We start from the raw sequence: 27,363 nt of genomic DNA, 5'->3' as shown, positions 1-27,363 counted from the left end.
TTAAAATAAATCTAAAATATATAATAAATTTTATAAAATTAATATATATATATATATATATAAATAAAGAGAGTAATGAATTCTGCAAAATATATTACAAATTCTGTAAAATGAATACTAAATGAATGCTAAATAGTGATTAGTAAATTCACCCTTGTCTTTAATTATTGTTATAGATTCTCCTTCGATTCAAATTCTAATTAACATACCAATACCAAACCTTTTAGAAGGTCCCGCACGTTTTCAAATTTAAACGCCAACTGATGTTTGGCTATAAATAATTAAAATTCAGGGAGGAATATGATTTACTTCTCTTATCTCCTTCGATTCAAATTCTAATTAACATACCAAGACGTGAAACCTTTTAGAAGGTCCCTCACGTTTTCAAATTTAAAGGCCAACTGATGTTTGACGATAAGTAATTAAGATTCATGGAGGAATACGATATATTACCAACGTATGCAGATGCTAGGAATTTTTTTATAAACCATTCTAATTCATTGAGGAATTTGACTTATTAATTACCAACCTATGGGCATGTTTTGAAAATGTTTTTCTCTAGAAGTATTTTAGAAACATTAATCAGTCACTGCGGTTTCACCAATTTCATAAATTCTATATTTTACAATTTCTTTAAAAAGTAATAATAACTGGGATAGAACAATTTCTTCAAAAAGTAATAGTAACTGGAATAGAATTTTACAATTTCAATAGAGAGTAATGATCTTAATAGTTATGTGGTCAATGTTATGTTTTTTTTTTTTTTTTTTCCCTTCACATGTAGCGTATATGTAGAATGTTACATGTACAAAATACACCACTTGTTATTGCTACTATGTGGTTTTATGTTTTTTTTTAAGTTGGTAATCACTGCAAAGACAAATTAGTTTTGCTCAATCTATTGGCTAAGCCTGCAATGCCGATAAGAGAATTGCTTGACTTTGATCGAACTCTAATCACATTCTTATTGTCTAAACTCTTCTTTCAACATTTCGCGAGGCATGGAATTTTGAAAAACCACTCATTGTAGTGCTAGCAAATCGAACGCATATTGACCTGCATTCAGAAACATGGCAAGAATCTCGTCACTGGCATATACTTGGCTTTGAAAGGTAAATTCAGTGAAAACTTCAACATAGTAAAACCCAATTTATGGATTTATCACTAAATTAATTAGTAAAAAAACAAATAAAAAAAGTCTAATTTTCTTATACGTATTAACAAAATTAATTTTAAATTTAAATTATATAATATAATAATAAAAAAAAAATGTTTTTACTATATATTTTTCTTAAATATAATAATAATTTAATTTAGTTTCATATTCTTGAAGCAGTAGGGCCTCTCTACTGCCGCCATTTTAGGTGCCGATATGGCCTCCGCGGGCAGAACTGAGCAAAGAATGGGTGGAGTTTGATTGGTCATCCCACACGTGGATTTTTTTATAAAATTTATTTATGCTTTTAGTGCCCATATTTTTCTTTTCATAAATTTTATTTATGTTTTTAGTGTCCATATTTTTCTTTTCATAAATTTTATTTATGTTTTTAGTGTCCATATTTGATGTCAAATTTGAAGATTACAGATGTTTGTGCACAATCAAAGCGTTCCAGGGATTTTTCAGGGTGCCGAATCCAAATATGCAGTTAAAAAACCATTTTAACTGCAACAAATCAAGATTTAACCTCAATTTCTTCCGCCGGATTCCGTCACCGGAATCTCCAAAAAGTCGCGTTATAGACAACTCCTCTTCCTTTGCAGTTGTCTATAATGCGACTTTTTGGAAGCCTTTCCGGTCGGTTTTTCTGGTCAAAATCTGGCAGCAATTTATTGGAATCGCAAGTTTGATAGCTAGTTTGTGCACAATCAAAGCGTCCCAGGGGTTTTCCAGGGTGCCGAATCCAAATATGCAGTTAAAAAACCATTTTAACCGCAACAAATCAAGATTTAACCTCAATTTCTTCCGCCGGATTCCGTCACCGCAATCTCCAAAAGTCGCGTTATAGACAACTCCTTTTTCTTTGCAGTTGTCTATAATGCGACTTTTTGGAAGCCTTTCCGGTGGGTTTTTCTGGTCAAAATCCGGCAGCAATTTATTGGAATCGCAAGTTTGATAGCTAGTTTGTGCACAATCAAAGCGTCCCAGGGGTTTTATAGGGTGCCGAATCCAAATATGCAGTTAAAAAACCATTTTAACTGCAACAAATCAAGATTTAACCTCAATTTCTTCCGCCGGATTCCGTCACCGGAATCTCCAAAAATTCGCGTTATAGACAACTCCTTTTTCTTTGCAGTTGTCTATAATGTGACTTTTTGGAAGCCTTTCCGGTGGGTTTTTCTGGTCAAAATCCGGCAGCGATTTATTGGAATCGCAAGTTCGATAGCTAGTTTGTGCACAATCAAAGCGTCTCAGGGGTTTTCCAGGGTGCCGAATCCAAATATGCAGTTAAAAAACCATTTTGACTGCAACAAATAAAGATTTAACCTCAATTTCTTCCACCGGATTCCGTCACCGGATTCTCCAAAAAGTCGCGTTATAGACAACTCCTTTTTCTTTGCAGTTGTCTATAATGCGACTTTTTGGAAGCCTTTCCGGTGGGTTTTTGTGGTCAAAATCCGGCAACAATTTATTGGAATTGAAAGTTTGATAGCTAGTTTGTGCACAATCAAAGCGTCCCAGGGGTTTTCCAGGGTGCCGAATCCAAATATGCAGTTAAAAAACCATTTTAACTGCAACAAATCAAGATTTAACCTCAATTTCTTCCGCCGGATTCCGTCACCGGAATCTCCAAAAAGTCGCGTTATAGACAACTCCTTTTTCTTTTCATAAATTTTATTTATGTTTTTAGTGTCCATATTTGATGTCAAATTTGAATATTAAAGATGTTTTAGGTTTTTTTATTTCTAAATTCATTTCTATTATAAAAAGAAATACAATTAAAACAATCTTTGGTTGGAATTATAAAAAGAAATACAATTAAAACAATCTCAGTTGCGACTCTTTTTTGAAAGAAAAAACCAAATTCCGAAAAAATACGAAATAATCGTCTCGCAAATTTGTGGCCTCTTTTGACAACGCCGTATTTGATAGTCTTGCAATGTCAGCATCCAAGATCCTCCACAGAGAGCCCGATTGCCTGGAAATCGACGGCCCCAGACTTTTTTATTGCTCTTGCTCTCGATGGTATTGTAATCTTCCACTGTTGAGGTCCTGTCTTAGGCTTTGTAGCTTTGGTGCAGGCAGCCTTATGTCATTAATGTTGGGTCTAGCTAAGCAAGCAACTTTGTGTAAACATAAAAAAGCGAATGTGTTAGCATGAAAAAGTATATATCACTGAATAATAATTGGGATATTTTTGAATGCTAGTATAAATTATAATAATAAAGTTTTTCAACCTTTTAAAAAAAACATATTTTTAAGTGATTGTTTATTTATCTTTCAAATTTGATTGGAAAATTAGGGAAATTATGGGAAGATTTTGATAAAATTCAGTCGAAGTTTTGTAAATCACTAAATTCAAGATTTTAGGTGCCCGGAATTTTTCGATGGTGCTCAATCCATTTCCACTATTAAAAATTTGATTCTAACGTTCCTATTACTAGATTTTTTGAAATTCTTTTTACTAGATTCCTTCCATTTTTGGCCTAACCCGATAGACTCCTATTTTAAAACAACATTAAAACCTCTGAAACCAGATTCATTTTTTGAGGGCCACGTGTCCGAATTTGGCGCCGGATTCGATTCGCCCTGAATCGCGTTCGAATTTTGTGACATGTCGTGTCGGAATGGGACACGATTAAATCCAGATCGTTTCCTTTTCGGACACAATGTGTCACGAAATACAAACACGAATCCAGCAAATCGAGATCCACGTAGCCATAAAAGGGCGAAAATGCTTATGTTTTTTTATCATTTTGTATCATTCCTTTTGCAAGACGTGAACTGTGAGTTTGTTGTTAGGAGTTTGGAGCAAGGATCCAAGGGTTTGGAGCATTTTCAAGGAGATTCAAGCAACAGGTAAGTGCATTTCCTCTCTTTTTTTTGCATTTGTATTACAACAGTTTGTATATGTATTTCTTTTATAAATTTGTGCATTTTTTTTTGTTACAATATTCATGGCTCAATCAAGGGCAGCAGGTAGGGGGCAAAGGAAGGGGAAGAATGTCCCCATTGGAGATGCCCCTCCTCTCCTAATGTCACCAGAGTCTACTGCAAGTAATGTTGAGGGAAGACTTCCTCGTAAAGCTAACATTGAGAAATATCCCTTGTGAAAATATGTCATAAGAGACGATGGGCCAAGAAGTAAGGGGAATGGAGGAGGCAATGTGAATTGGAGATGAAAATTTTGCCACAATATTTTCACAAGAATATATTTTCCTATGAAATACTATTTGATGACATTACCAGGTTGTGGAGTAGGAGCTTGTACACAAGTTCCTTTACAAAAGAGAAAATAAATGGAAAAAGGGTTTCATTGTTTGTATGGAAAATGTGGCTGCAAAATAATAATAAAGACCAAGAATGATGACCCCCTTCCATTTTATAGGAAAGACACCACCAAATTTCCATTTGAGAGTTCTATTGGGGGACAAAGAGCAAAAAGGCAGGCAATTTTACTTGGTACAATGGACAAGATTTTTCAAAAATGGAAATGGGAAGAGCTTGATCTCACCATTGCCTTTTTTTCTATAAAAAATTCATATCCTTTAATGTTGCACGCTCACCTCTATTTATTGAGATGTGCTGAGATCTAACTCATGGGTCTCCATCATGGTATGTGTCTCCTCGTTCAGAGAATCTTAGAACCACATCATTGACGAAGGCAAAAAATGAGGTACAAAAAATGCTTGAGCCTATTAAAGCATCATGACCAACATCTGGGGTTAGAATTGTTTGTGATGGATGGGCAGATCTAGCACGACACCCACTCATCAACTTCATGGTGTCTTTCTTGAATGGTCCAGTTTTCTTGAAAGTAGTGGATACACTTGGAGAACACAAGGATGAACAATATATGGGTGATTTGTTTATTAAAGTTATTGAAGATGTAGGTGTTGATTCTTGTGTGCAAATCATTACAGATAATGCACTTGTTTGCAAGGTTGCTGGTATGATTGTGGAAGCTAAATATCCACAAGTGTTTTGACACCTTGCATTTTCCATTCATTGAAATTAGCACTGAAATTCATTGCTTCTGATGTGCTTTGGATTGGTAACATTATTAAGGATGCATGACATATCCATAACTTTGTACAAAATCATACAAATGCCCTCACTATCTACAAGGAGTACAACAATCTATCATTATTGAAGATTGTTCATACACGATTTGCCTCTTCATTCATCATGTTGAAGAGGTTGAGGGAGGTCAAGACCATTCTCGGGGCCATGGTTATTTCAGAGTTTTGGTCTTTCTAAAGAAAGACAGATCAACTACCCTCTAAAAGAGTGAAAGACACAATGCTAGATGATGCTTGATGGGAGAGGGTAGATCTAATTATTCATATCATTGACCCTGTCATTTCTTGGCTTTGATTTGTAGATACAACCAAACCCATCCTATGAGAGGTTTATGACGGATGGGATTTTATGATTGAGTTTGTGAGGAGCATTATTCTATAAAGTGAGTGCCCCGAGTATGAGACATTACCAGATGCCTTCTGTGGTACTACACATGATTTTCTTGTCAGCAAATGGGACAAGAATTGCACACCTTTACATTGTTTGGCTCACCCATTGAACCCAAAATACTACAACCATGAGTGGCTAAATGTTTGACCTTCTCGCGAATTCCCTCCTCAGTGCTAGAGCCTATTAGATTTGATGACGGTGATATTGTAGAGGGGTCATCCTCCACACCAGCAGATGCAGAGACGACTATGGATACAAAGGAGGAGGAGGATTTATAGGAGAGCAGTGGTGACCATGATTATGAGGATAGTGATGTTGATTCTGATGATGACTATGAGGATTGATGACTCATGAGTCATGGGCTACCTACTGCCTTAGGCTTGTATACCTGTAGTTATTTTGTATTTTCTAATTCTATTTGCCATTGGCATTGCTACCTATGTAACACATTTTGATTTTGATGACGTAATGAGAAAACTACACTTGTTAATATCTTTATCTTACTATCATGTCTTTCTTCTATTGGATCATTGATGAATTGAATATGTATTATGATTTATCATTTATGAACTTAGAATTTATGATTCATTGATTTATCATTTATGTGACATGTATTTGAATTTTGTATGTACTATACACGATATAATGTTACTAATTTACTTTGTAATATTAAAAATTACATCTAGATAAAGATCTATCTGTAAAATATATATATATATATATATATATATATATATATATATATATATATATATATATATATATATATATATATCACGTGTTATGGAGGATCAATGTGTCCGAATCTAACACTTGAATCTCGTATCTAAAAAATCTCAAATCCGATGTCAAGTTACTTATATTAAAGCTAATTTTATAACTAGCCAACGTGAAACCAACCATACCAACTGTTAACATATTGTATTAATCATATTTCTTGTTTCCTAATATAATAAAATTTAAAACTCTCTGAATATACATTAATGTATACATATATAATTAAAAACAAAATTTTATATTTAACTAGGAAACAAAGAAAACATAAAATTAAATGGATGAATCTCCTGTGAACTACATTTCCAAAAAATATTCTAAATAATAGACAACAATATAATAGACATGTTACATACCCCGGTCACCTCGCATGTAAAAGTAGGGAGTTAGAATTTTTTTATACAAATTACCACAAGTAATTAACCAATTCACAACTCCACAAATCATCATTAACCATTAGATATAATATTCATTAATACATCAAGTAAATTTCCATCAAAGACAGTAAGTTGCATAACCATTGCATAACCTTTAACCACCACTGTGGTAGTGTAATAACATAAACTGTCTCATGAATCCTTGCATCCATATTAAATAATCATGTACTAGGACATTATGGTTGTCACATCAAATAAAGAACCATCAACATCAAGGACTCATCATTATCAAACTGACACAAAAGGCAATCACACCATTTGAACACCAATTTACCCTGGAAACCCCGTAGGGTGAAAACCAGCAAACGTTTAATCTTATTATTAAACGCTCGTGAGGGATTTCACCCCTCACTCAATGGCTTATAAGGGATTCCATCCCTTAACCATTGTTCTAAAATCATTACAATGAGTTATCATTAAGTTATCACATAACTAGCTAAAAGCTAATACAGTTCTCATGTAATCTTTTACTTACATACCGCCACATACAACATTCTTTGTGGCATGATTGTTCTGGCATTGTACGATCCTACAACCGAACTCATCTGCATGAACCATTAATCCTTTTCCTGCCACAATGTTAACATCACTTTTCCTTTGGCACCATCCGCCATCGTTTCCTGTCAATGTAGTTGTCAACAAGCTTTGGCAACAATATTAGATACATTATTAATAATTCATTAAACAACCTCTAAAAGTGATCTTTAACATCTACTCAAGTAAATTCTTGTTCTACTTTTCACAACACTTATTCACACTGGTACATATCTCTCTCTAAGAGATCTAACCATTAGTTTTACAAGTCCATGTTTCTTTTTAAAACATATAACACATTGGTTATGTTTACATACCAGGTAATAACTATTGTTCTGCGCCCTTGCACATGCATTCCTTTCACATAGTTATTTTTCAAGAATTTAACATAGTTTTGCTAACATACAAAGAACACATCTCCACAACACAATAATTGTTCTTTGAGCGTTCTTTGAGCATCCATTAGCTTATCCTAATAGCCCTTCTTTAGTATATGCAGTGCACATAATCTTTTAATGATACAAGTATGGGTTCTCAATATATTAGGAACACTATTCATATATTTATTTTTTTTAAAGAAAGAACCTCTATTTTGTTTCCAAGAAAACTCTCCTGGAGTCCTTCATCTTCATACTTGAAGTATGCACTCTCTTACCAAAAAGAAACTACAGAAATGAATAACTATGTGCCTAAAAGCACGTCATTAGCTAACTCCCTCATGCATGTAATGCATTTTCAAAACATCAAAAGTTAGCTAGATTCATAAAGCATTTAACACAAAATTCACATGTAATTTATAGAAGGAAAAACTACATATACTTAGCTTTTACATCCTTGCATTTTCTTCACATTCCTCATTGCATACTATTATGTTTATATTCTATCTATATTTGGTAAGAGATCTTTCAAAAGATACCCAAATAAAGCATACTTATATTTATATTTTTCCTTCCAGAAAGCGAGAAAGTTACTTATCTTGTTCATCGCAACCACCTTGCCTCCATCACCGATTGCCTTGGAAGCCAAATCCGCCAGAGACACTGAAATCAATTTGGATAAGCGAAGAGAATAACCCAGTAATGGTTTGAGTAGTAGCAGCATTTGAATATAGAGCGGATTCTGTTGACTCTATTCCGCCGAGCAGAGGATCACCGAATCTGCAATGGCTTTGCGAGTTCACGCCCATTGTGGAAAAGCGTTCCCAACCAACTTTACATCTGTATCCACGTTCATGTGCTCAGGAAAGATTGATCTCTGGAAGAAAAACCTGACTCGTCGTTGTCGTCCTTGACAGATAAACCGATAGAACCCCAATCGGCCCCATTCAGAACGCTGGTCAGCCTAACATGGAGAAAGATCCCATTATCACCCAGGCAGAGGTAATTAACCACGGCCCTCTTCACTGCAAAGGCACTCTCGTCGCTTAGATTCACTGCTATAGCGATCTTTCGATGAGCGCCCTACTAATCATGTTGCCGGGTTGCAGAACGTTGATGCCCTGTCTCTTTTCTGTTTGGTCCGATTGTTTGATCGCCTCTGTCCAACATCTTTTGTAGAAGACTGAAGCGCTGTCGAACTGAAGGTCAGCTCTCTGAACCCTGCAGCTTACTGAAAACTCTGCAGTAGATTGACAGCCGCCAAGCTATTACGCTAGAGGCAAACTCGCCACAAGGTTGGGCAGATAGCGACTGTTCAAGGTATTGTGGCCATCATCGAAATTGTTGCCCGATGTCTAACACCGTCCGCTTCTGAATCCTGTCGAGCTTTCACAGGAGGGTGGCTACAGAGAGTTCTAACTTCAACAGGCATGTGATTCAGCGGAAAAACCATCGGCTCATCGTATTGTTCATCAAGGGTCTTCCAAATAGGTCTCCTCAGCTTTCTTTCAGGCAAGTAAAGACATCACCGCCATGAACGATGAACTAAAAGTAATCAAGTAGTTTTTGGGCTTGGTATCACGCTTGGAATCGAAATCTCTCCGAATTCCCCCCGTCATGATTTCAGCTTTTTCCCAAAATAAAAACCAATCAATTGCCATGCGGTTTCCTTTTTACCAAGATCCCCTTTTCTTGATTTCCCCCAAATCAGTTATCAAGAATTAGTTTGTAACTGATTCGTAACTTATTTCATAACAATTTGATTTACGTTGAGTTAATTACGTGAGGGATATGACATACTCCCCCCCTTAACAAGAACACCGTCCTCGGTGTTCATATTTCGTTGAAACTTGATATTTTTCTCATGATATACCATCTAAACCACACAAAATGTGATCCTTCCTCTTTAAAATCAAAGTTTTCATTCCAAGAAATGACAACAAACAAAATAGTAATGATATAGTCATAAGAAATATCATTAGTTATAAGCATCAATAGTCATAAGCATTCGTAATTGCAAAAATATGCAACTTCTAATCGCCACCACTTGGCCCTTATTTATTCATAATAAACAATTCTCTCTGTCAACTTACCATTACTTACCATCTATTCTTGAAAATCATGAATACTTTCATGTAAGCATTTTAATAGTGGTTGGACAACTCTTCAACCCTCCATGGTAAGTAATTCCTGTAATATATGACTAACAAATTCAATCGCATTAGTCACTATATTTTGAGTCAAATGAAATACGTTTGACTATCAATCAATTGTCCAATGCTAGATGATTTCTAAATCACAGTACTTTTACAAGTACTTAAATAGCACTAACACTAATCATCAAATGATGAATCACTGCTCACGTGCACACTGAACAAATTCTCACTAAAGACATCTGCAAAGTGCTTCTAGATGTACCAAAAGAGCACCTAGCTCTCTAATCATCAAAACTGTCAATCACTGCATCATTTGGAAATGGTCTTAGCCCCTACTAAGACTTTCACAAGATTAATAAAATGATACAGGAATTAAAATTTCCAATAACTCCTTATTGAACATTAAACTCATTTCCTGTTAAATGTGCATAACACATTTCACACAACTATATATAGAATTTATTTTTAACATCACATACAACTGATTAGTTAATTTCTTTAGCCATGAAAATCACAATAGACTAAAGAATTCCCAACCCATGGGAACTGGTTTCCACAACCAAACCGAGTCATTTTCACATCTAGACAGTTTCTTTGATAGAGACCTTACCAGGTTTAACATGGAATTCCACTGGCCAACCAACTCAAGGATTCCAATGACCACATAGGGTCCAATATAGGATTCCTCTTGGCAGCATCCTGCCTATTCCTCTGACAGCGTCCCATCTATGAGGAATTTTGGGCCTCCTCCAACAGGGTCCAAATCAACAAAGTTGCCTCAGGCTTTTTACCCTCTTCATCATCTTGGCAAACTCTTTTCCCTTACTGAGATCATTGATCTCTAGGGAGAGGAAATCCGGGCAAACAAGTACCATCAACCCCTCCGGGCAGGTAACTGCCATCAACCCAAGGCATATCCGGGCAGACAAGTACCATCAACCCCTCTGGGCAGTTAATTGTCATCAACCCAACTATCTGCAACTGTTTGGCATGTTAAATTTCTCTTTTATTACTCTTTCTCAAAGTAATTTACGTAATGAGCCATATGAACATTATCATTAACAAAATAAATATGCATGTACACCATGCATTTACACTTATCCCTCATCATGGGTCTACAACATCTAGATTGATGGGAAACATATCTATCATACATGTTGTATGCATGCAAATTTCCCAAATAACATAATTCATGCATATCATATAACATCATTCTTTCTCATTTATGATTGCAATTCACATTGCAGCAATTTACGTGATGAGTTTTCTTGTTGCCATTAAGCTACCACTACTTAATCCCATCAACAACATTAGTTATAAATATGCATCAGTTAACACGTATTCAATTTCCAAGAATTTTCATGCATACAATATTGTCATGTATATAAGCATATGCAAATATTCATTAATGTATAAATGTCAACAACAGTTGAGTTAATAATCTAAACAATTCCAATTTTGCCATAGTCTGTTATCTTAATTCAAATCGTCATTAATGGAGTATTATCTTACGTTTACTATGGCTAGCTTTGGTCATGCATCGTTAATTCAGCATAATCTCTCTAACATACAAAGAACATAACTCTATATCACAATGAATAATCTTTGTGCATACCATTGCTTATCATATAAGCCCTTCACTAGAATACTACCATCATTTCATACAACAAACTACATACCTCTTTCTTGAAGGAAGTCATTTTAACCTCATTCTTCTATCTTCCCTTTCAGGGAATTATTAAAGATATCCATCTTTACGCATAAAAATCAAGATACAGAACAAGATTTACTTATCCAAAATCAAGAAATCAACACAACTCATCTAGCAAGACAATCTCTTCAAAAGATTATTGTCTTCAAGAAAATTAACATGATCACTTTTTCTATGTACACACAGAGTCATAATTCCAAAGTCACAATAGTTACCATTATGCAACATGTCTTTTCCTAACACAATTACTTTACTTCAATGCACATAGTTCTTTCCATGAAACAAGTAAGGATTTTGTTCCAAGAAAAATGACAAGAGACAAACATTTCTCACACAAGACTCACATGTAGTCTTTCTAGGAAGAACTACCTATTTTCTTTACTAAGAAAACATATAAAATAACCAATCTTTTACTAGGATTATCATATTTTCTCTACCAAGAAAACATATAAACAATCAATCTTTATTGTAGAAATCAACCCCATGATATTTCCAACTGTTTAGTAAAACGCAACTGATTATTCTCTATAAAGAATAGAGTTACTTATCTTTTCCTTGGTTAAACATGCATAACTAACAAATTAAACCACCCTTACCGGAAGCAATTGCTCTACTTATGCAATTAGAAGCATGATCTCCTAAGTGTCACACATGCACCAGAGTTACCACTTGATGCTAGATGCAACAACTATCATAACACTACTAGGTGACCATTTCAGAATAATGACTTCAAGGAGACATTACGAAAATCATTAACATCAACACACTATAGTTATCATTTTCCAACTCCTTAAGCATGGTCAAGGGAATACTCACATGCACATCGAGTGCTATCTGGTCATCACCAGACTTAGTGATTCTTTTCCCTTCTCCTTGCTTCCTTTTTCCTTTGAAAGCATTTATAGTTGGGGAAGGTAGTTAGAGTTTACTGACAATTGTATTAACACAGGTAGTCTATTTATGAATAATTATCATATGTAATTCTACCATGAATGGGTCCTAGAAATGTTACCCACTGGAAATGCAACATGCATAAGAAATCCACCATTCCCATAGTAGAGATAAATTCAACCATCATTAAATCGAGGCTCAAATGATTTTTATCTCACAACAAGTAATAATTAACACAAACACATACCATGCTAGTGATTTTCAATTAATTAAAGGGTAACATCATTAAATCTATGAAGACATAAGCATATACTATTCATCATGCATTATCATGGTGAATAAAATTAAGAACTCTTCTCATAAACAACCGGAACTATAGCACAAGGAGAGTAAGAATCTTCATACACACATTCCATGCATGTAACATCAATCAACCTTCACTTGTTTACAAATTATAATAATCTTAAGTCCAATTCAATTAATGCATATGAGTTCTATGGGTTAGTCATACAACACTAACCAAATCTCAACTACCAATCGTCTTCATGCATCCATCACAAGACTGAATCAATAGTTAGTTAATCAAGTCTCACTACTTGACTCATTGTTTATTTTCAAGTCTAAAGGGGTTCTTACAATGTCTTTTTAAAACACTATACCATCAAACCAAGGACACCCCCATATTTATATTCATGCATGGACTCATTAAAATTAGTTCATTGTAACTTCAATCATGTTCATTAAATGCATCATTGTTATTGCCATATTTGCAAATCAAACTTGGTAGTTGATTGTCACTTCCCTCAATGAGTGTTCAATATTGTTCATGAGTGTAATGAGTACTCAATATTGTTCCTAGGTGTGACAAAAGTTTTCATTGTCTTTTATCCTCATCAGGAATCCAATGTTATGAACGTAGTTATGCAACAACTTTATTACTTACTACTCAAAGCAGTTATAAACATAAATCACGCATATCATGCCAAATGTAGTGTACTACATAAATGAATATGTGAATGGTGAAACACATACCCAAGTTAATGCCACTGGTGGCATACCTCACTTTCTTTTCCGCTTACCAATTCCCAAAGGCGCCAGTACTGCAACCTTTAGCTCTGATACCACTTGTCACATACCCCGGTAACCTCGCATGTAAAAGTAGGGAGTTAGAATTTTTTTATACAAATTACCACAAGTAATTAACCAATTCACAACTCCACAAATCATCATTAACCATTAGATATAATATTCATTAGTACATCAAGTAAATTGCCATCAAAGACAGTAAGTTGCATAACCATTGCATAACCTTTAACCACCACTGTGGTAGTGTAATAACATAAACTGTCTCATGAATCCTTGCATCCATATTAAATAATCATGTACTAGGACATTATGGTTGTCACATCAAATAAAGAACCATCAACATCAAGGACTCATCATTATCAAACTGACACAAAAGGCAATCACACCATTTGAACACCAATTTACCCGGGAAACCCCGTAGGGTGAAAACCAGCAAACGTTTAATCTTATTATTAAACGCTCGTGAGGGATTTCACCCCTCACTCAATGGCTTATAAGGGATTCCATCCCTTAACCATTGTTCTAAAATCATTACAATGAGTTATCATTAAGTTATCACATAACTAGCTAAAAGCTAATACAGTTCTCATGTAATCTTTTACTTACATACCGCCACATACAACATTCTTTGTGGCATGATTGTTCTGGCATTACACGATCCTACTATCGAACTCATCTGCATGAACCATTAATTCTTTTCCTGCCCCAATGTTAACATCACTTTTCCTTTGGCACCATCTGTCATCATTTCCTGTCAATGTAGTTGTCAACAAGCTTTGGCAACAATATTAGATACATTATTAATAATTCATTAAACAACCTCTAAAATTGATCTTTAACATCTACTCAAGTAAATTCTTGTTCTACTTTTCACAGCACTTATTCACACTTGTACATATCTCTCTCTAAGAGATCTAACCATTAGTTTTACAAGTCCATGTTTCCTTTTTAAAACATATAACACATTGGTTATGTTTACATACCAGGTAATAACTATTGTTCTGCGCCCTTGCACATGCATTCCTTTCACATAGTTATTTTTCAAGAATTTAACATAGTTTTGCTAACATACAAAGAACACATCTCCACAACACAACGACTGTTCTTTGAGCGTTCTTTGAGCATCCATTAGCTTATCCTAATAGCCCTTCTTTAGTATATGCAGTGCACATAATCTTTTAATGATACAAGTATGGGTTCTCAATATATTAGGAACACTATTCATATATATATATATATTTTTAAAGAAAGAACCTCTATTTTGTTTCCAAGAAAACTCTCCTGGAGTCCTTCATCTTCATACTTGAAGTATGCACTCTCTTACCAAAAAGAAACTACAGAAATGAATAACTATGTGCCTAAAAGCACGTCATTAGCTAACTCCCTCATGCATGTAATGCATTTTCAAAACATCAAAAGTTAGCTAGAATCATAAAGCATTTAACACAAGATTCACATGTAATTTTATAGAATGAAAAACTACATATACTTAGCTTTTACATCCTTGCATTTTCTTCACATACCTCATTGCATACTATTATGTTTATATTCTATCTATATTTTGTAAGAGATCTTCAAAAGATACCCAAATAAAGCATACTTATACTTATATTTTTCCTTCCAGAAAGCGAGAAAGTTACTTATCTTGTTCATCGAAACCACCTTGCCTCCATCACCGATTGCCTTGGAAGCCAAATCCGCCAGAGACACTGAAATCAATTTGGATAAGCGAAGAGAATAACCCAGTAACGGTTTGAGTAGTAGCAGCATTTGAATATAGAGCGGATTCTGTTGACTCTTTTCCGCCGAGTAGAGGATCACCGAATCTGCAATGGCTTTGCGAGTTCACGCCCATTGTGGAAAAGCGTTCCCAACCAACTTTACATCTGTAACCAAATTCATGTGCTCAGGAAAGATTGATCTCTGGAGAAAAACCTGACTCGTCGTTGTCGTCCTTGACAGATAAACCGACAGAACCCCAATTGGCCCCATTCAGAACGGTGGTCAGCCTAACATGGCGAAAGATCCCATTATCTCCCAGGTAGAGGTAATTAACCACGGCCCTCTTCACTGCAAAGGCATTCTCATCGCTTAGATTTACTGCTATAGCGATCTTTCAATGAGCGCCCTACTAATCATGTTGCCGGTTTGTAAAACGTTGATGCCCTGTCTCTTTTCTGTTTGGTCCGATTGTTTGATCACCTCTGTCCAACATCTTTTGTAGAAGACTGAAGCGCTGCCGAACTAAAAGGTCAGCTCTCGGAACCCTGCAGCTTACTGAAAACTCTGCAGTAGATTGACGGCCGCCAAGCTATTACGCTAGAGGCAAACTCGCCACAAGGTTGGGCAGATAGCTACTGTTCAAGGTATTGTGGCCTCGATGTCTAACACTGTCCGCTTCTGAATCCTGTCGAGCTTCCAAAGGAGGGTGGCTACAGAGAGATCTAACTTCAACAGGCATGTGATTAAGTGGAAAAACCATCGGCTCATCGTATTGTTCATCAAGGGTCTTCCAAATAGGTCTCCTCAGCTTTCTTTCAGGCAAGTAAAGACATCACCGCCATGAACGATGAACTAAAAGTAATCAAGTTGGTTTTGGGCTTGGTATCACGCTTGGAATCGAAATCTCTCCGAATTCCCCCCGTCATGATTTCAACTTTTTCCCAAAATAAAAACCAATCGATAGCCATGCGGTTTCCTTTTTACCAAGATCCCCTTTTCTTGATTTCCCCCAAATCAGTTATCAAGAATTAGTTTGTAACTGATTCGTAACTTATTTCATAACAATTTGATTTACGTTGAGTTAATTACGTGAGGGATATGACAAGACGAATCTCCTCTGAGACTATTGCATGCCCATCCTTAGGATTTGTGCATGTATTAAGTTAAGGCCAACTTAAAATAAATATAAGAACAATATCACAATACTAAATAGTATTTCAATAAAATATTAAACTTTATTTATAATATTGAAATATATTAAATTTTATTTATAATCATATTATTATTATTTATTTTAATGTTTATAAAAATTAAAATATAAATAATACAAAACTTATTATAATAAAGAATTATTGTAATTTTAAAATGTTTACAAAATAAGATATAAGAAATGGAGTGTTAGTTAATCAAGGTTTTTCATAAAGTGTTAGTGATAACTTAAATATGAAAAATAATAATTTAAAAAAAATCATAGTGAATTTGTATATGGTGTAAAAAATGAAAGGTAGAAAATTCAATAAGCTTTTCAAATACTTAATCCATATCTTTTTATCATTAGTTAAAAAATATTTGTATTCGTGTGATTTCCAAATATACAAAATAGTTATTTCTACTCATCTATTACAAGGAAACCAAATTAATAGAACAAAAATATAATTTTATTCCCTAAGATATTTTTTAAAATGAAAAAAAACCACCAACTAAGCAGTAAATTGTTTGTATGGAAAACTATCTGTTATTAGAGACTTTGAAATTCATAGCTATGCTGGTAGCATTGTTTCCTATAAAATAAACACAAAATTTAACTGAAGGAATATCTATTTCGACCATGTTTTTCTCTAGAAGTATTTTAGAAACATTAATTAATCACGCCATCAATGAGCTGAAGCTTCCAATTGAGACTCCATGGTACCCGTGGGTGAATGGGGACGAGGTACATAATAAATCAGTGGATATTAATTTCACAGAAAAAATATTATGATAATATGGATGCGTTCTCCAGTATGGTGCAGGTCGGTGGTTATAGTGTGATTTACAAGGGTTTGACATTTGCCACGGTGAGGGGGCAGGGCATGAAGTTTCGGAATTTCAACCGTCAAGGGTTTTAACGTTGTTCAAATATTTTGTGCAAGAAAAAGCCTTGCCAAAATCAGGTTTGATTGATTGAAATTGCTTGCGGTAAGGAAACTGCCTACCTAAAATAATCATATTTTATTGAAATTTCATGCAAATAATGGAATACCTGGACGAATTAAACAGATTTTATTGAAATTTTCTTAACATTTGAAAATGATAGGATGAATATGAAATAAGCCGAATTAAATTAAACAATTCACTTTACGGCTTGCTTTAATTCACTTTACTGATTTTAAATATGGGAGGAGTGTTATTATTGAACGAAGATTTTAACGTAACAATATGGGAGGAGTGAGAAATACGGGCCCTTTATTATTGAAGGAAGATTTTAACGACCATTTGTTATAGTGTTCAAAAATAACATTTTTGAAAATGATATTTTTTTAAGATGTTTAAAAATGAAAGTGAGTGTTTTTAAATGGAATGGATAGATTTTCACCATCTGTGGTAATTATCTTGTTAATCCGATATTTTTGAATGCAAAGCCTCTAAATTTTTTAAAAAGACATTTGGATTCAAATTGTATAGAGTTTTTGAACACTCTCAGCAATTTACGTTTGAAAACACCTTGGGAACATTTTTAATGGTTAAAATATACATTACTTTTTACAAAATCAACAAATTTTTTTTGAAAGGTTAATAAATATTTTAAAAGTAAAATAGTATAATTATAATTTTAAATAGCAATGAATATTTAAAATATTGTTAATTTTTTATAGACATAAAGATTGCCGTGGAATAACTATCTTTGATATGGAAATTTTCATATATAATATAAATGATTTATTAAGAATAATGTAAATATTTTAAATTGATTTTTGATTAACTTAAATTTAAATTTTATTTTATTTTAGAAAAAATGAAGTGTGAAGATAAGAAAATTAACATAATTACATATTTATGTGGTAATTTTGACTTTTTGAGCTATAAATTTATGTATAAAGATGACAAAATACACTTTCAAATAAAACAATTAGTCAATTTAATGGAATATCTAAGTGTAAAAGGAATAACAACTTATTAAAGTCTAAAATTTCATGGATGAACGACGTTCAATTATATTGAACTATAGTTGACCATGGAGGCCTATAATCCATGCTCAAGGTTAACCATAGTTAGCTATAAAAAACCATCATTGTAATGGTAACCATGGTTAACTATAGACAAATCATAGTCAAATCATTCTCAACTATAAACCAACCATAGTCAATCTGTATTCAAACTATGCTCAGCAAGTGTCAATCATATTCAACTATGGTTGAACATAGGTATGTTGGGTTGTGTTATATTCTTTCTGTCGGGGTGGAAACCCCCCTCTATAGGTTTGGGGCAACGCCCCAGGGAAACTTTTTTGGACCCTATATTAGGTGGGCGGAGCTACCTATGGTTTGTGCATGACTTTCGCACATGGTTTTGGACGTGATGGTTTTTGGTCCATGGTATTTTGTAGATCCAGTCAAGAGAACTACGGATATGTTCTAATCTAGGGTTAATGGATTGGGGTTTATAGATGCTTCAACATGTATATATATGTATTGTAATATTGAAAGGAATCTAATGAAAGATCATTGAGAAGAAAATCTTTGTGTATATTTGTTTTATGTGTTATGTTTTCGTTGTTGTTTATTTTTTTTTGTTTTTTAGAATTCGTATGCAGGTAATTTCTGTACATGGTTAAAACTTATATTTGGTATCAAAGCTATTTTTGGGTTCAATGGGACGCCTTTGCTGTTGAGGGGTTTTGCTCAGGCCTGTGGTAAACCTTGTTTAGTGGGAGATATTTAGAATCGATTCTTGTGGTGAAAGAAGATGGCGAGTAGTGGAAAGATAGAGATTGAGAAATTTAATGGTCAAAGTATTGAGTTGTGGAAGCTCAATATGGAGGATTTGTTGGTGGATAAAGATCAGTGGATCGGGTTAGATCTAGGTACTAAACCAACGGGATTGTCTGATGAAGAATGAAAGAAGTTGGATTGGAAGGAAAAAAGCACAATACGATTGTGTGTCTCAGATTCAATGGTAGATCTAGGTACTAAACCAACGGGATTGTCTGATGAAGAATGAAAGAAGTTGGATTGGAAGGAAAAAAGAACAATACGATTGTGTGTCTCAGATTCAATGTTGATGAATGTATCAGTAAAACTATAATGAAGGTTTTGTCGGACAAGTTAGGGACTTTGTACCAATCTAAATCTCTGGTGAATAAACTGTTCATATGAAAAAAGTTGTATAATGTGAGGATGAAAGATGGAGACTCGCTAACGAAAGATAGAGACTCGGTGACAGAGCATCTGAATGCATTTAATACTGCGGTCAGCTTGTTATAGTTATTATTAAAATTTCAGATAAAGATAAATGAATCAATTTGTGGTGTTCTCTACCAAATTTGTGGGATAGTTTGTTATTATTTGTTGATATTAAAATTTCAGATGAAGATAAGTGCATCAATTTGTGGTGTTTTCTACCAGATTCGTGGGATAGTTTGGTTGTTGCAATAGGTAGCAATGCAACTGCCCTGCAGTTTGATGAAATAGTCTCAGCCAAAATATAGAGAGCCAAAATGGTAATGTCTTGTATGTGCGAGGACAACCTACAACAGAAACAAAAGTATGTCCTCTAGTGAGAGATCTAATCTAAATCTTATTTTTAAAAATTTAAATGAATAATTATTATATTTAAATTTAAAAAAAAAATTCAATAAATCTTATTTCTTACTAGAATATTTCTTTGGTCATTATCTATGACATTGATCATTAATCCTTCTTAATTAAAATGTTATAAATACCATTAATAAAAAATTTATTGTATTTAATGTTATTCTATTTATAAGTGCAAATTTATTTTACCATTTATATTTACATTTTACCATTTTCTAATATCTAAATTTATTTATATTCTACTCACAAGTGAATAATTTATTTTTACTATTTGCAATTATAATTTTCTATTTTATAATTTTATTTGAATATAAAAATTATTGTTTTAATATTATGTGCAAACTTAATTTTTAATATACTTTTCCATTTTTTTTGGATTTGCTTTTCCCATTTTATAGCTTTTTTTTGAATAAGCAAGTTATTTTTTTTGGATTTGCTTTTCCCATTTTATAGCTTTTTTGAATAAGGAAGTTATTTTTTAGTACAGCTTCTAAAGGAGATGTATTATTCATCTATGAGTGCGGAAGAGGGAAAGAAATTTCCTACCAGAAGTATTGTTAGCGCTCACAATTAGGAATAGAATTTGATAAGCAAATTGTTAGTCATAGGGTGATTTGTTTATTATATATAATTTAAAATTTAATAAAATAGTTAAACTCTTTCTTTCATATTATAAAAATCAGTTAAAAAGTGTTAAAATAATAAATTTAATAAGAAATTTGTTTTAAAATTCCAAATAAATTAGGAAAATTAGAAAAATGTTAAAACAGTAATAAGTAATTTGTTTTGAAATTCCAACCACAACTAACTTAGGCTAAATATATTAATATAAGAAAACACTGATATCACTCGTTATAAATCGTTCTAAAAAAGTCAAATTCGATTGAACAGGCGTTTTCCCTTAATTCATCAAATTCATTTGTTCAGGGCCGAATTCGAATTTACCAAATTAACGACCGGACCGAACGGAATCGGCGAATTCGCTACCTTTATAATAGGGCAGAAATTGGTAACGATGGGATGAATTAAGATGGTATTGGTCTAAATTTATTAGAGAGTCTACATTTTTTATTTCAGTATACAAACAACGACATTTATAAAATTCATTAAGAGACACCGAATCAATGAAAAAAATATTTATTATTTATTTATTGATAATATGTGTGCTTATGACAAAATAGTATTTTATTTATATTTAGTTTTTAAATTTTATTTTAAATTTAATTTATATAAAAAAAAATTATGATTTGATTTTTAAATTTGTTTTGATACTAAATTATATTTATTGGTTTAAATTATGATGTGATTTTCATCAAAAACTCTTTTCAAGAATTTGAAAAAAATCACAAAAATTTAAATTCAATAAATTAATTTATATAGATAATTTAAATTATATTAATATTTTATAAAAAAAATATTATTTTATTATTTAATTTATATTAATATGCACGTCAATTTTTAGCTATTATTTCTCCTAAATAAATAATAATAACTTAATTTATAATTTAAGTTCGAGATATCATAAGTTAAATATTAAATTATTTCATGACATTTTTTTATTCATAAAATAATAAAAATAAATCAACATTGAGAGAGTTGGCCGCACATATTTTAACCAAAAATCATATATTCTTTAACCATATACAGATAAATTGCTAACGTGTCTGTGCTTCCAACCGCCGCAGCCGCGAACGTATTGTTTCTGGAGCCTCCCTCAGGCGTCGGATTCTCTTACACGAATACAACCTCTCATTATACCCAAACTGGCGATAAACTTAGCGGTACCTTGTGATCTTTTTCGGTTTTCTTAAAAAAAGCCTCGTTTAAGCGATGATGGGAAATCTAAACTTTTTAACAGGGCTTTTCTTTGATTCCAGCTGAAGAATCGTATGCATTCCTGGTAAACTGGTTCAACAGATTTCCTCAGTATAAATTCCGAAAGTTTTACATTACAGGCGAAAGCTGTGCAGGTATATAGTTTCTGGTACCTATGATGAAAACTTTGATGAGAGTAATTGCGAGGCGTTGCGCTAAAAATAACGCACGAATCATATCTTTTAATGACAAGATAGTTTGGACAGACCTTGTCTTGAAAAGTTTCCTATCAATTTATTTAAATAAATTTAAACTATTATTTTATTTAAAAATAAAAGTTTTCTACAATACAATCACTCTTTCTTCCTGACTCAAAACTATAATTTTATTCGAAAGTACAATCTTTGTAGAACTCTTCTTTCCGATTCAGCGCTCTAAAAAATGATCAGATACTCAAATTATATAGATTACTCGAAATTATTATTTTATTAAAACTACATTTTAATCAATTTATAATTAGATTTTCGATAAATCTCTAACCACTATAGACCCATATAATTATGAAATTAACGCATCTTGAGACTTCTTTGCGTATAAATAATTTGCAAATACACATACAGTTCATGGCTGTTAAGGAAAGTCAAATATTCTCAACGTTGCCGAAAGACAAAAAGACAGCGTTAATCATATTTGTGGACGAAATAAATCACACAATAAATTATTTGTTTATGGAGTGGTCCTCTCTACTTGATTTTGGAAATCTTTCTCCTTTACCCTTCTCCACCAACTATAAATACCGCACCTTCATAACGCTGGTCAATAACACAACCTCGGATCGGATTTTCCATCGTTGCTTGGTTGGTTGTCAAGATGCAGAGAATACAATTTTTTCTTCTGTCAATTCTTTTGGTGGCAGAGGTCGTTCCGTGCCATCAGCTATCCTCTCAAGGTGGCAAACTGCAGTTGTGGCGCAAAGCTATAAGAAGCAGAAGCCGTACCATAAAAATTACGGAGTAGTCTTTAACGCGACTTTTTGAAAGTCTTTCTGGCGATTTTTTCGGGTGAAAATCCGGCAGTAATTTATTGGAATCCAAGTTTGATAGCTAATTTCTGCACAATGAAACCGTCCCAGGGGTTTTTCAGGGTGCTGAATCCGAATATGCAGTTAAAAAACCATTTTAACTGCAACAAATCATGATTTCATCTCAATTTCTTCCGCCGGATTCCGTCACCGGAATCTCAAAAAGTCGCATTATAGACAACTCCAACTCCAAAAATTACCAAGTGGGAGAGTGAGAGCGCGACGACCAACTTCAAGAATGATTCCGAATATTTAACAGACGGGCCCACGCAAGAAGCCGATTATCTGCCACAAGGCCTCCCCGGGCAGCCGGCCGGTTTCAAATTCCGGCAGTACTCTGGATATGTAACAGTCGATGCCAAGGCAGGGAGAGCGCTTTTCTACTATTTCGCCGAGGCCACTCGAAATCCCTCCAAGAAGCCGCTGGTCCTCTGGCTTAACGGCGGTAAATTCCCTTGAATATTCCTATACTAATTGTATTTCTCTCCTCTCCTAGTTCTCACAAACGGATGTTGTCGCAGGGCCTGGATGTTCCTCGTTAGGAATCGGAGCAATGGCGGAATTAGGGCCTTTTCGCGTTAACAGAGACGGAAGAACTCTGAGCCATAATCCCAACGCATGGAACGAAGGTCAGTATTGTCCTCATTTATACAGGGAAATTGTAGACATATTTATTCATTCAGATCTCTAGTTTGCTCGTTTTTTAAAAGTATTCTTAGATTAATATTTGTGTAGTATAAATTAAGATAAAAGCAGCATAGTTCCATCTGACATAGGTCTAACATTTCACATCTGGAATAGCTTTAACATTTCATTGTATTAATTAAGATGACATTAGTTTAATTTTATTAGAAAGTCCGCAACATATTTCACTGCACTTCACATGAAATACATTAAAATATACTAAATCGATGAAAAGAAGATCAATTACTTATTGATTTATAATATTTATAGGCTAAACTAAAATCAAAGGACAAAATAGTATTTCATTAAAAGGACAAAATAACATTTCATCTATATTTAATTTTATTTTATAAGTATTATTCTGAATTACTTTATATACAAATTATTTATTTATTATTTAATTTGAAATAATATATATATATATAATAGTTGTATTTTTTAATAATAATAATAATTTAATTTAAAAGTAAATATCAAATTAGTATAGGGATCTTTTATAATTGACATCATATATCCCGCTGAATCTTAACCAAAAAACATATATTCTTTCACGGTATACAGAGAAAAATAAAAACCTAACTCGATATGACTACAAATTCTTTCTAGATAATGATGTTACCGCTAAATTGCTAAAGGGTCCATGCTTCCAACAGCGGCGAACGTATTGTTTTTGGAGTCCCCGGCAGGCGTAGGATTCTCATACTCGAACACAACCTCTGATCTAACGAATACTGGCGATAAACTTACGGGTAACTTGTGTGAATTTTTTCCGTTTTCTTGAAAATACCTCCTAGAAGCGATGATGGGAAATCTAAATGTTTTAACAACGTTTTTGTTTTATACCAGCTGAAGAATCGTATGCTTTCCTGGTAAACTGGTTCAACAGATTTCCTCAGTATAAATTCCGAAAGTTCTACATTGCAGGGGAAAGCTATGCAGGTGGTATCGTTTGTAATATCTATGATGCCTGAAGTGTTTTGTTAGTTTCAGATATTTAGATATTATTAAAACTTTTATGAGAGTAACTGCAAGATCCTACACTAAAATGTGCACTAGTCACATCTTTTATTTTAGACATACGATAGGTTGTACAAACGTTGTCCTGAAATTTGTTAACGACTGTGATACTCTTGGTGATGGTAAGACGAACTATGCCCGCGCTGCAAGAAAGATTTCTAACCTCATTTGAGTTAGAAAGAAATATTTATTTTTCAGTGAAGGAATTAACGATAATTATTGATTGTAGGATATTACATCCCAGAGTTGTCCTCAACAATTTTGCAGCACAAAAATTTGTCGCATGCATCCTTTATTAATTTCAGAGGAATAATGGTGAGTTCAACTCACACTTATGACTTTCAGAAAATTTCATCGATCTCAAATCCAAATACCTACAAAGAAAATCCAAGATACAAATTATTTTTTATCAATGCCCATGTGAAGCTTTCGGACATATAACTTGCAAACTCTATAGAAAGCCATCGTGCTAAAATCTCAAATTCGGAAACTTATGTCCACAATCAATTGAAGCACGCAAATTCAATTTATGCAGGTGGGAAACGGCATAACGAATAGTGATACAGATTTTATTGGAACATTTCAGTATGCATGGAGTCATGCGTTGATATCGGATCAACTCTACGAGCAAGTAATTAACAACTGCACCGGTTCAAATTTCGATGCATCGGTGTGCGCTGATATGGCAAATATAATGTATAACGCAACGGGAAACATCAATGATTACAATATCTATGCTCCCCTATGCACAGGAAATTCGGTAGGTGCAAATTATATATATATATATATAGTGAGGGGAAAGCAATTTTTTTACATTTATGTTTAATGACATTAAGAATTAGAAACCAACCCTTAATCCATGGTTCTTTTTCTATATTTACCAATTACAGGAATTATAGATGAAGCTATGAGTAAACCCCGCCCCATTACAACTACCTACATATTTTTCATAATAAAAGTTTCAAATTCCCACTGAACTACAACCCCGCCATCTTATTTTCATGGTATTCCGAAAATATGTAGCTAAGCTAAGCTAAGCAGCCCTCTTTTACATCTTTTCATATATATATTTCTGGTTGACATCTCAAATCCAACCATGCTTTTGCTAAAGATTTACTTTTGGTTGTTGTGTAAATAGCAAGAAGAAGCGGAAATTCCAGGATATGATCCTTGCATCGATAACTACGTAGGAGCGTATTTTAATATTCCCGAAGTTCAGAAAGCAATACATGCAAATGTAACGAAGATTACTTACAACTGGACCCAGTGCAAGTATATCAGGCTAACATCCTTTTTTGTGCAATTTAAGTTGTCAATCTTCTTATACTCAAAACATGATGTGCTCAAATATGGTTTCATGACTCCATACCAGTTATGTTCTGTCTTGGGCGGATTCTGTTTCAGCTGTCTTACCAATGTATCCTCAACTAATATGCAGATTAGTTACTGATATCAGTTATTGCCACAATTTTAGTTTTCGTATCTTCTTATATTCACAACACGATGTGCTAAAATATTGTTTCACATGACTCGGTAACAGTGAGGATCTTTTTACTTCTTGGGTGGATTCGGTTTCAACTGTCTTACCAATTTATCGTCAACTAATTGCAAGTGGGTTGCAGATACTTGTTTACAGGTATAATATGGGACAATTTCAATGCACTTTGGAGTGTATTATTATTTTTTTTTTAAATATCTATCTATTTTTTTTTTAATGAAAATTTGAATTAGATCCGCTTCCCAACAATCACAGTCACATCAAGTAATCCCTATACTGGAAACAATTTTTTAAGCATAATTCCAGTATTTTATTAGCATCCTTCTTTTCGTTTGGTTTTCAGCGGAGACACGGATTCCGTAGTTCCTGTAACCGCGACAAGGCTCTCCATCAATGCGCTGAAGCTTCCAATTGAGACTCCATGGTACCCCTGGGCTAATGGCGACGAGGTATATAATCAAATCAGATTCATTAATTTCGACAGATAAAATGATAATATCCATTTGATCTCTACTCAAGGCATGCGTTCTCGTTGACGGTGCAGGTCGGTGGATATACTGTAATTTACAAGGGTTTGAGATTTGCGACCGTTAGGGTGGCGGGCCACGAAGTTCCGGAATTTCAACCATCCAGGGCTTTAACATTGTTCAAATATTTTGTAAACGAAAAAGCCTTGCCAATATCTAAATGATCGGATTGGATAGAAATTGCTTGCAGCAAGGAAAATGGCCCTCCAAAATAATTAAATTATAAAGAAATTGTATGCAAATAAGGGGAGGCGTGGCCGAATTAAACAGACTTTATTTAGATTGCTTGCATTTGAACTTGCCGTCGATCTTGATAATTGTTGTAGTCCGTATAATCTCTTTCGATTAAATATTTTGGCGCAATATCGTCATCCCCAACCATGGGATTTGGGGTTTGCGGCGGGTACCATTTATTAGGATGCCAATTTCATGTTTGTTATATAACCGTTATAGAAAAATTCTTTCATAATTTCAAATCTGACCAGTGATCATTTTTTTTTTAATAGTTTTGTTCTCTGTAAGGAATAATTTACGGGATATCTGATCAAATGTGAAGAATTCATTTTAATTTTAATTCTGATTCTATATATTTTTAGATAATGTTTCCATTAATATAATATACTTACAG

At 33.7% G+C, this 27,363-nt stretch overlaps 1 protein-coding gene across 1 annotated transcript; it reads left to right on the top strand.

Annotated features, from left to right (window-relative positions):
- The first annotated feature begins 17,305 nt into the window (after positions 1 to 17,305).
- Positions 17,306 to 26,899, top strand: LOC149194535 (serine carboxypeptidase-like 26). The gene is made up of 12 exons (XM_089407700.1): positions 17,306 to 17,377; positions 21,972 to 22,083; positions 23,269 to 23,454; positions 23,531 to 23,638; positions 24,347 to 24,442; positions 24,540 to 24,632; positions 24,940 to 25,025; positions 25,246 to 25,480; positions 25,847 to 25,982; positions 26,251 to 26,346; positions 26,552 to 26,657; positions 26,753 to 26,899. Exons 1-12 carry the CDS (start codon positions 17,306 to 17,308, stop codon positions 26,897 to 26,899), a joined length of 1,473 nt encoding a protein of 490 aa, XP_089263826.1.
- The last annotated feature ends 464 nt before the right edge of the window (positions 26,900 to 27,363 follow it).

This window comes from Pinus tabuliformis, chromosome 2_2, assembly GCF_031772625.1.
Source record: "Pinus tabuliformis cultivar Carrire ecotype Pingquan chromosome 2_2, CPIR1, whole genome shotgun sequence".
Taxonomy (NCBI): domain Eukaryota; kingdom Viridiplantae; phylum Streptophyta; class Pinopsida; order Pinales; family Pinaceae; genus Pinus; species Pinus tabuliformis.
The sequence above is the reverse complement of the archived record's forward strand: the minus strand, read 5'-3'. Positions and strand labels throughout refer to the sequence as shown.

Coding starts and splice junctions, on each gene's coding strand:
- LOC149194535 (XM_089407700.1), top strand. CDS start 17,306: ATGGATGCGTTCTCCAGTATGGTGCAGGTCGGTGGTTATAGTGTGATT. Junction 17,378..21,971: donor AGGGTTTGACATTTGCCACG/GTGAGGGGGCAG, acceptor ACTTTTTAACAG/GGCTTTTCTTTGATTCCAGC. Junction 23,639..24,346: donor TCCCAACGCATGGAACGAAG/GTCAGTATTGTC, acceptor TGCTTCCAACAG/CGGCGAACGTATTGTTTTTG.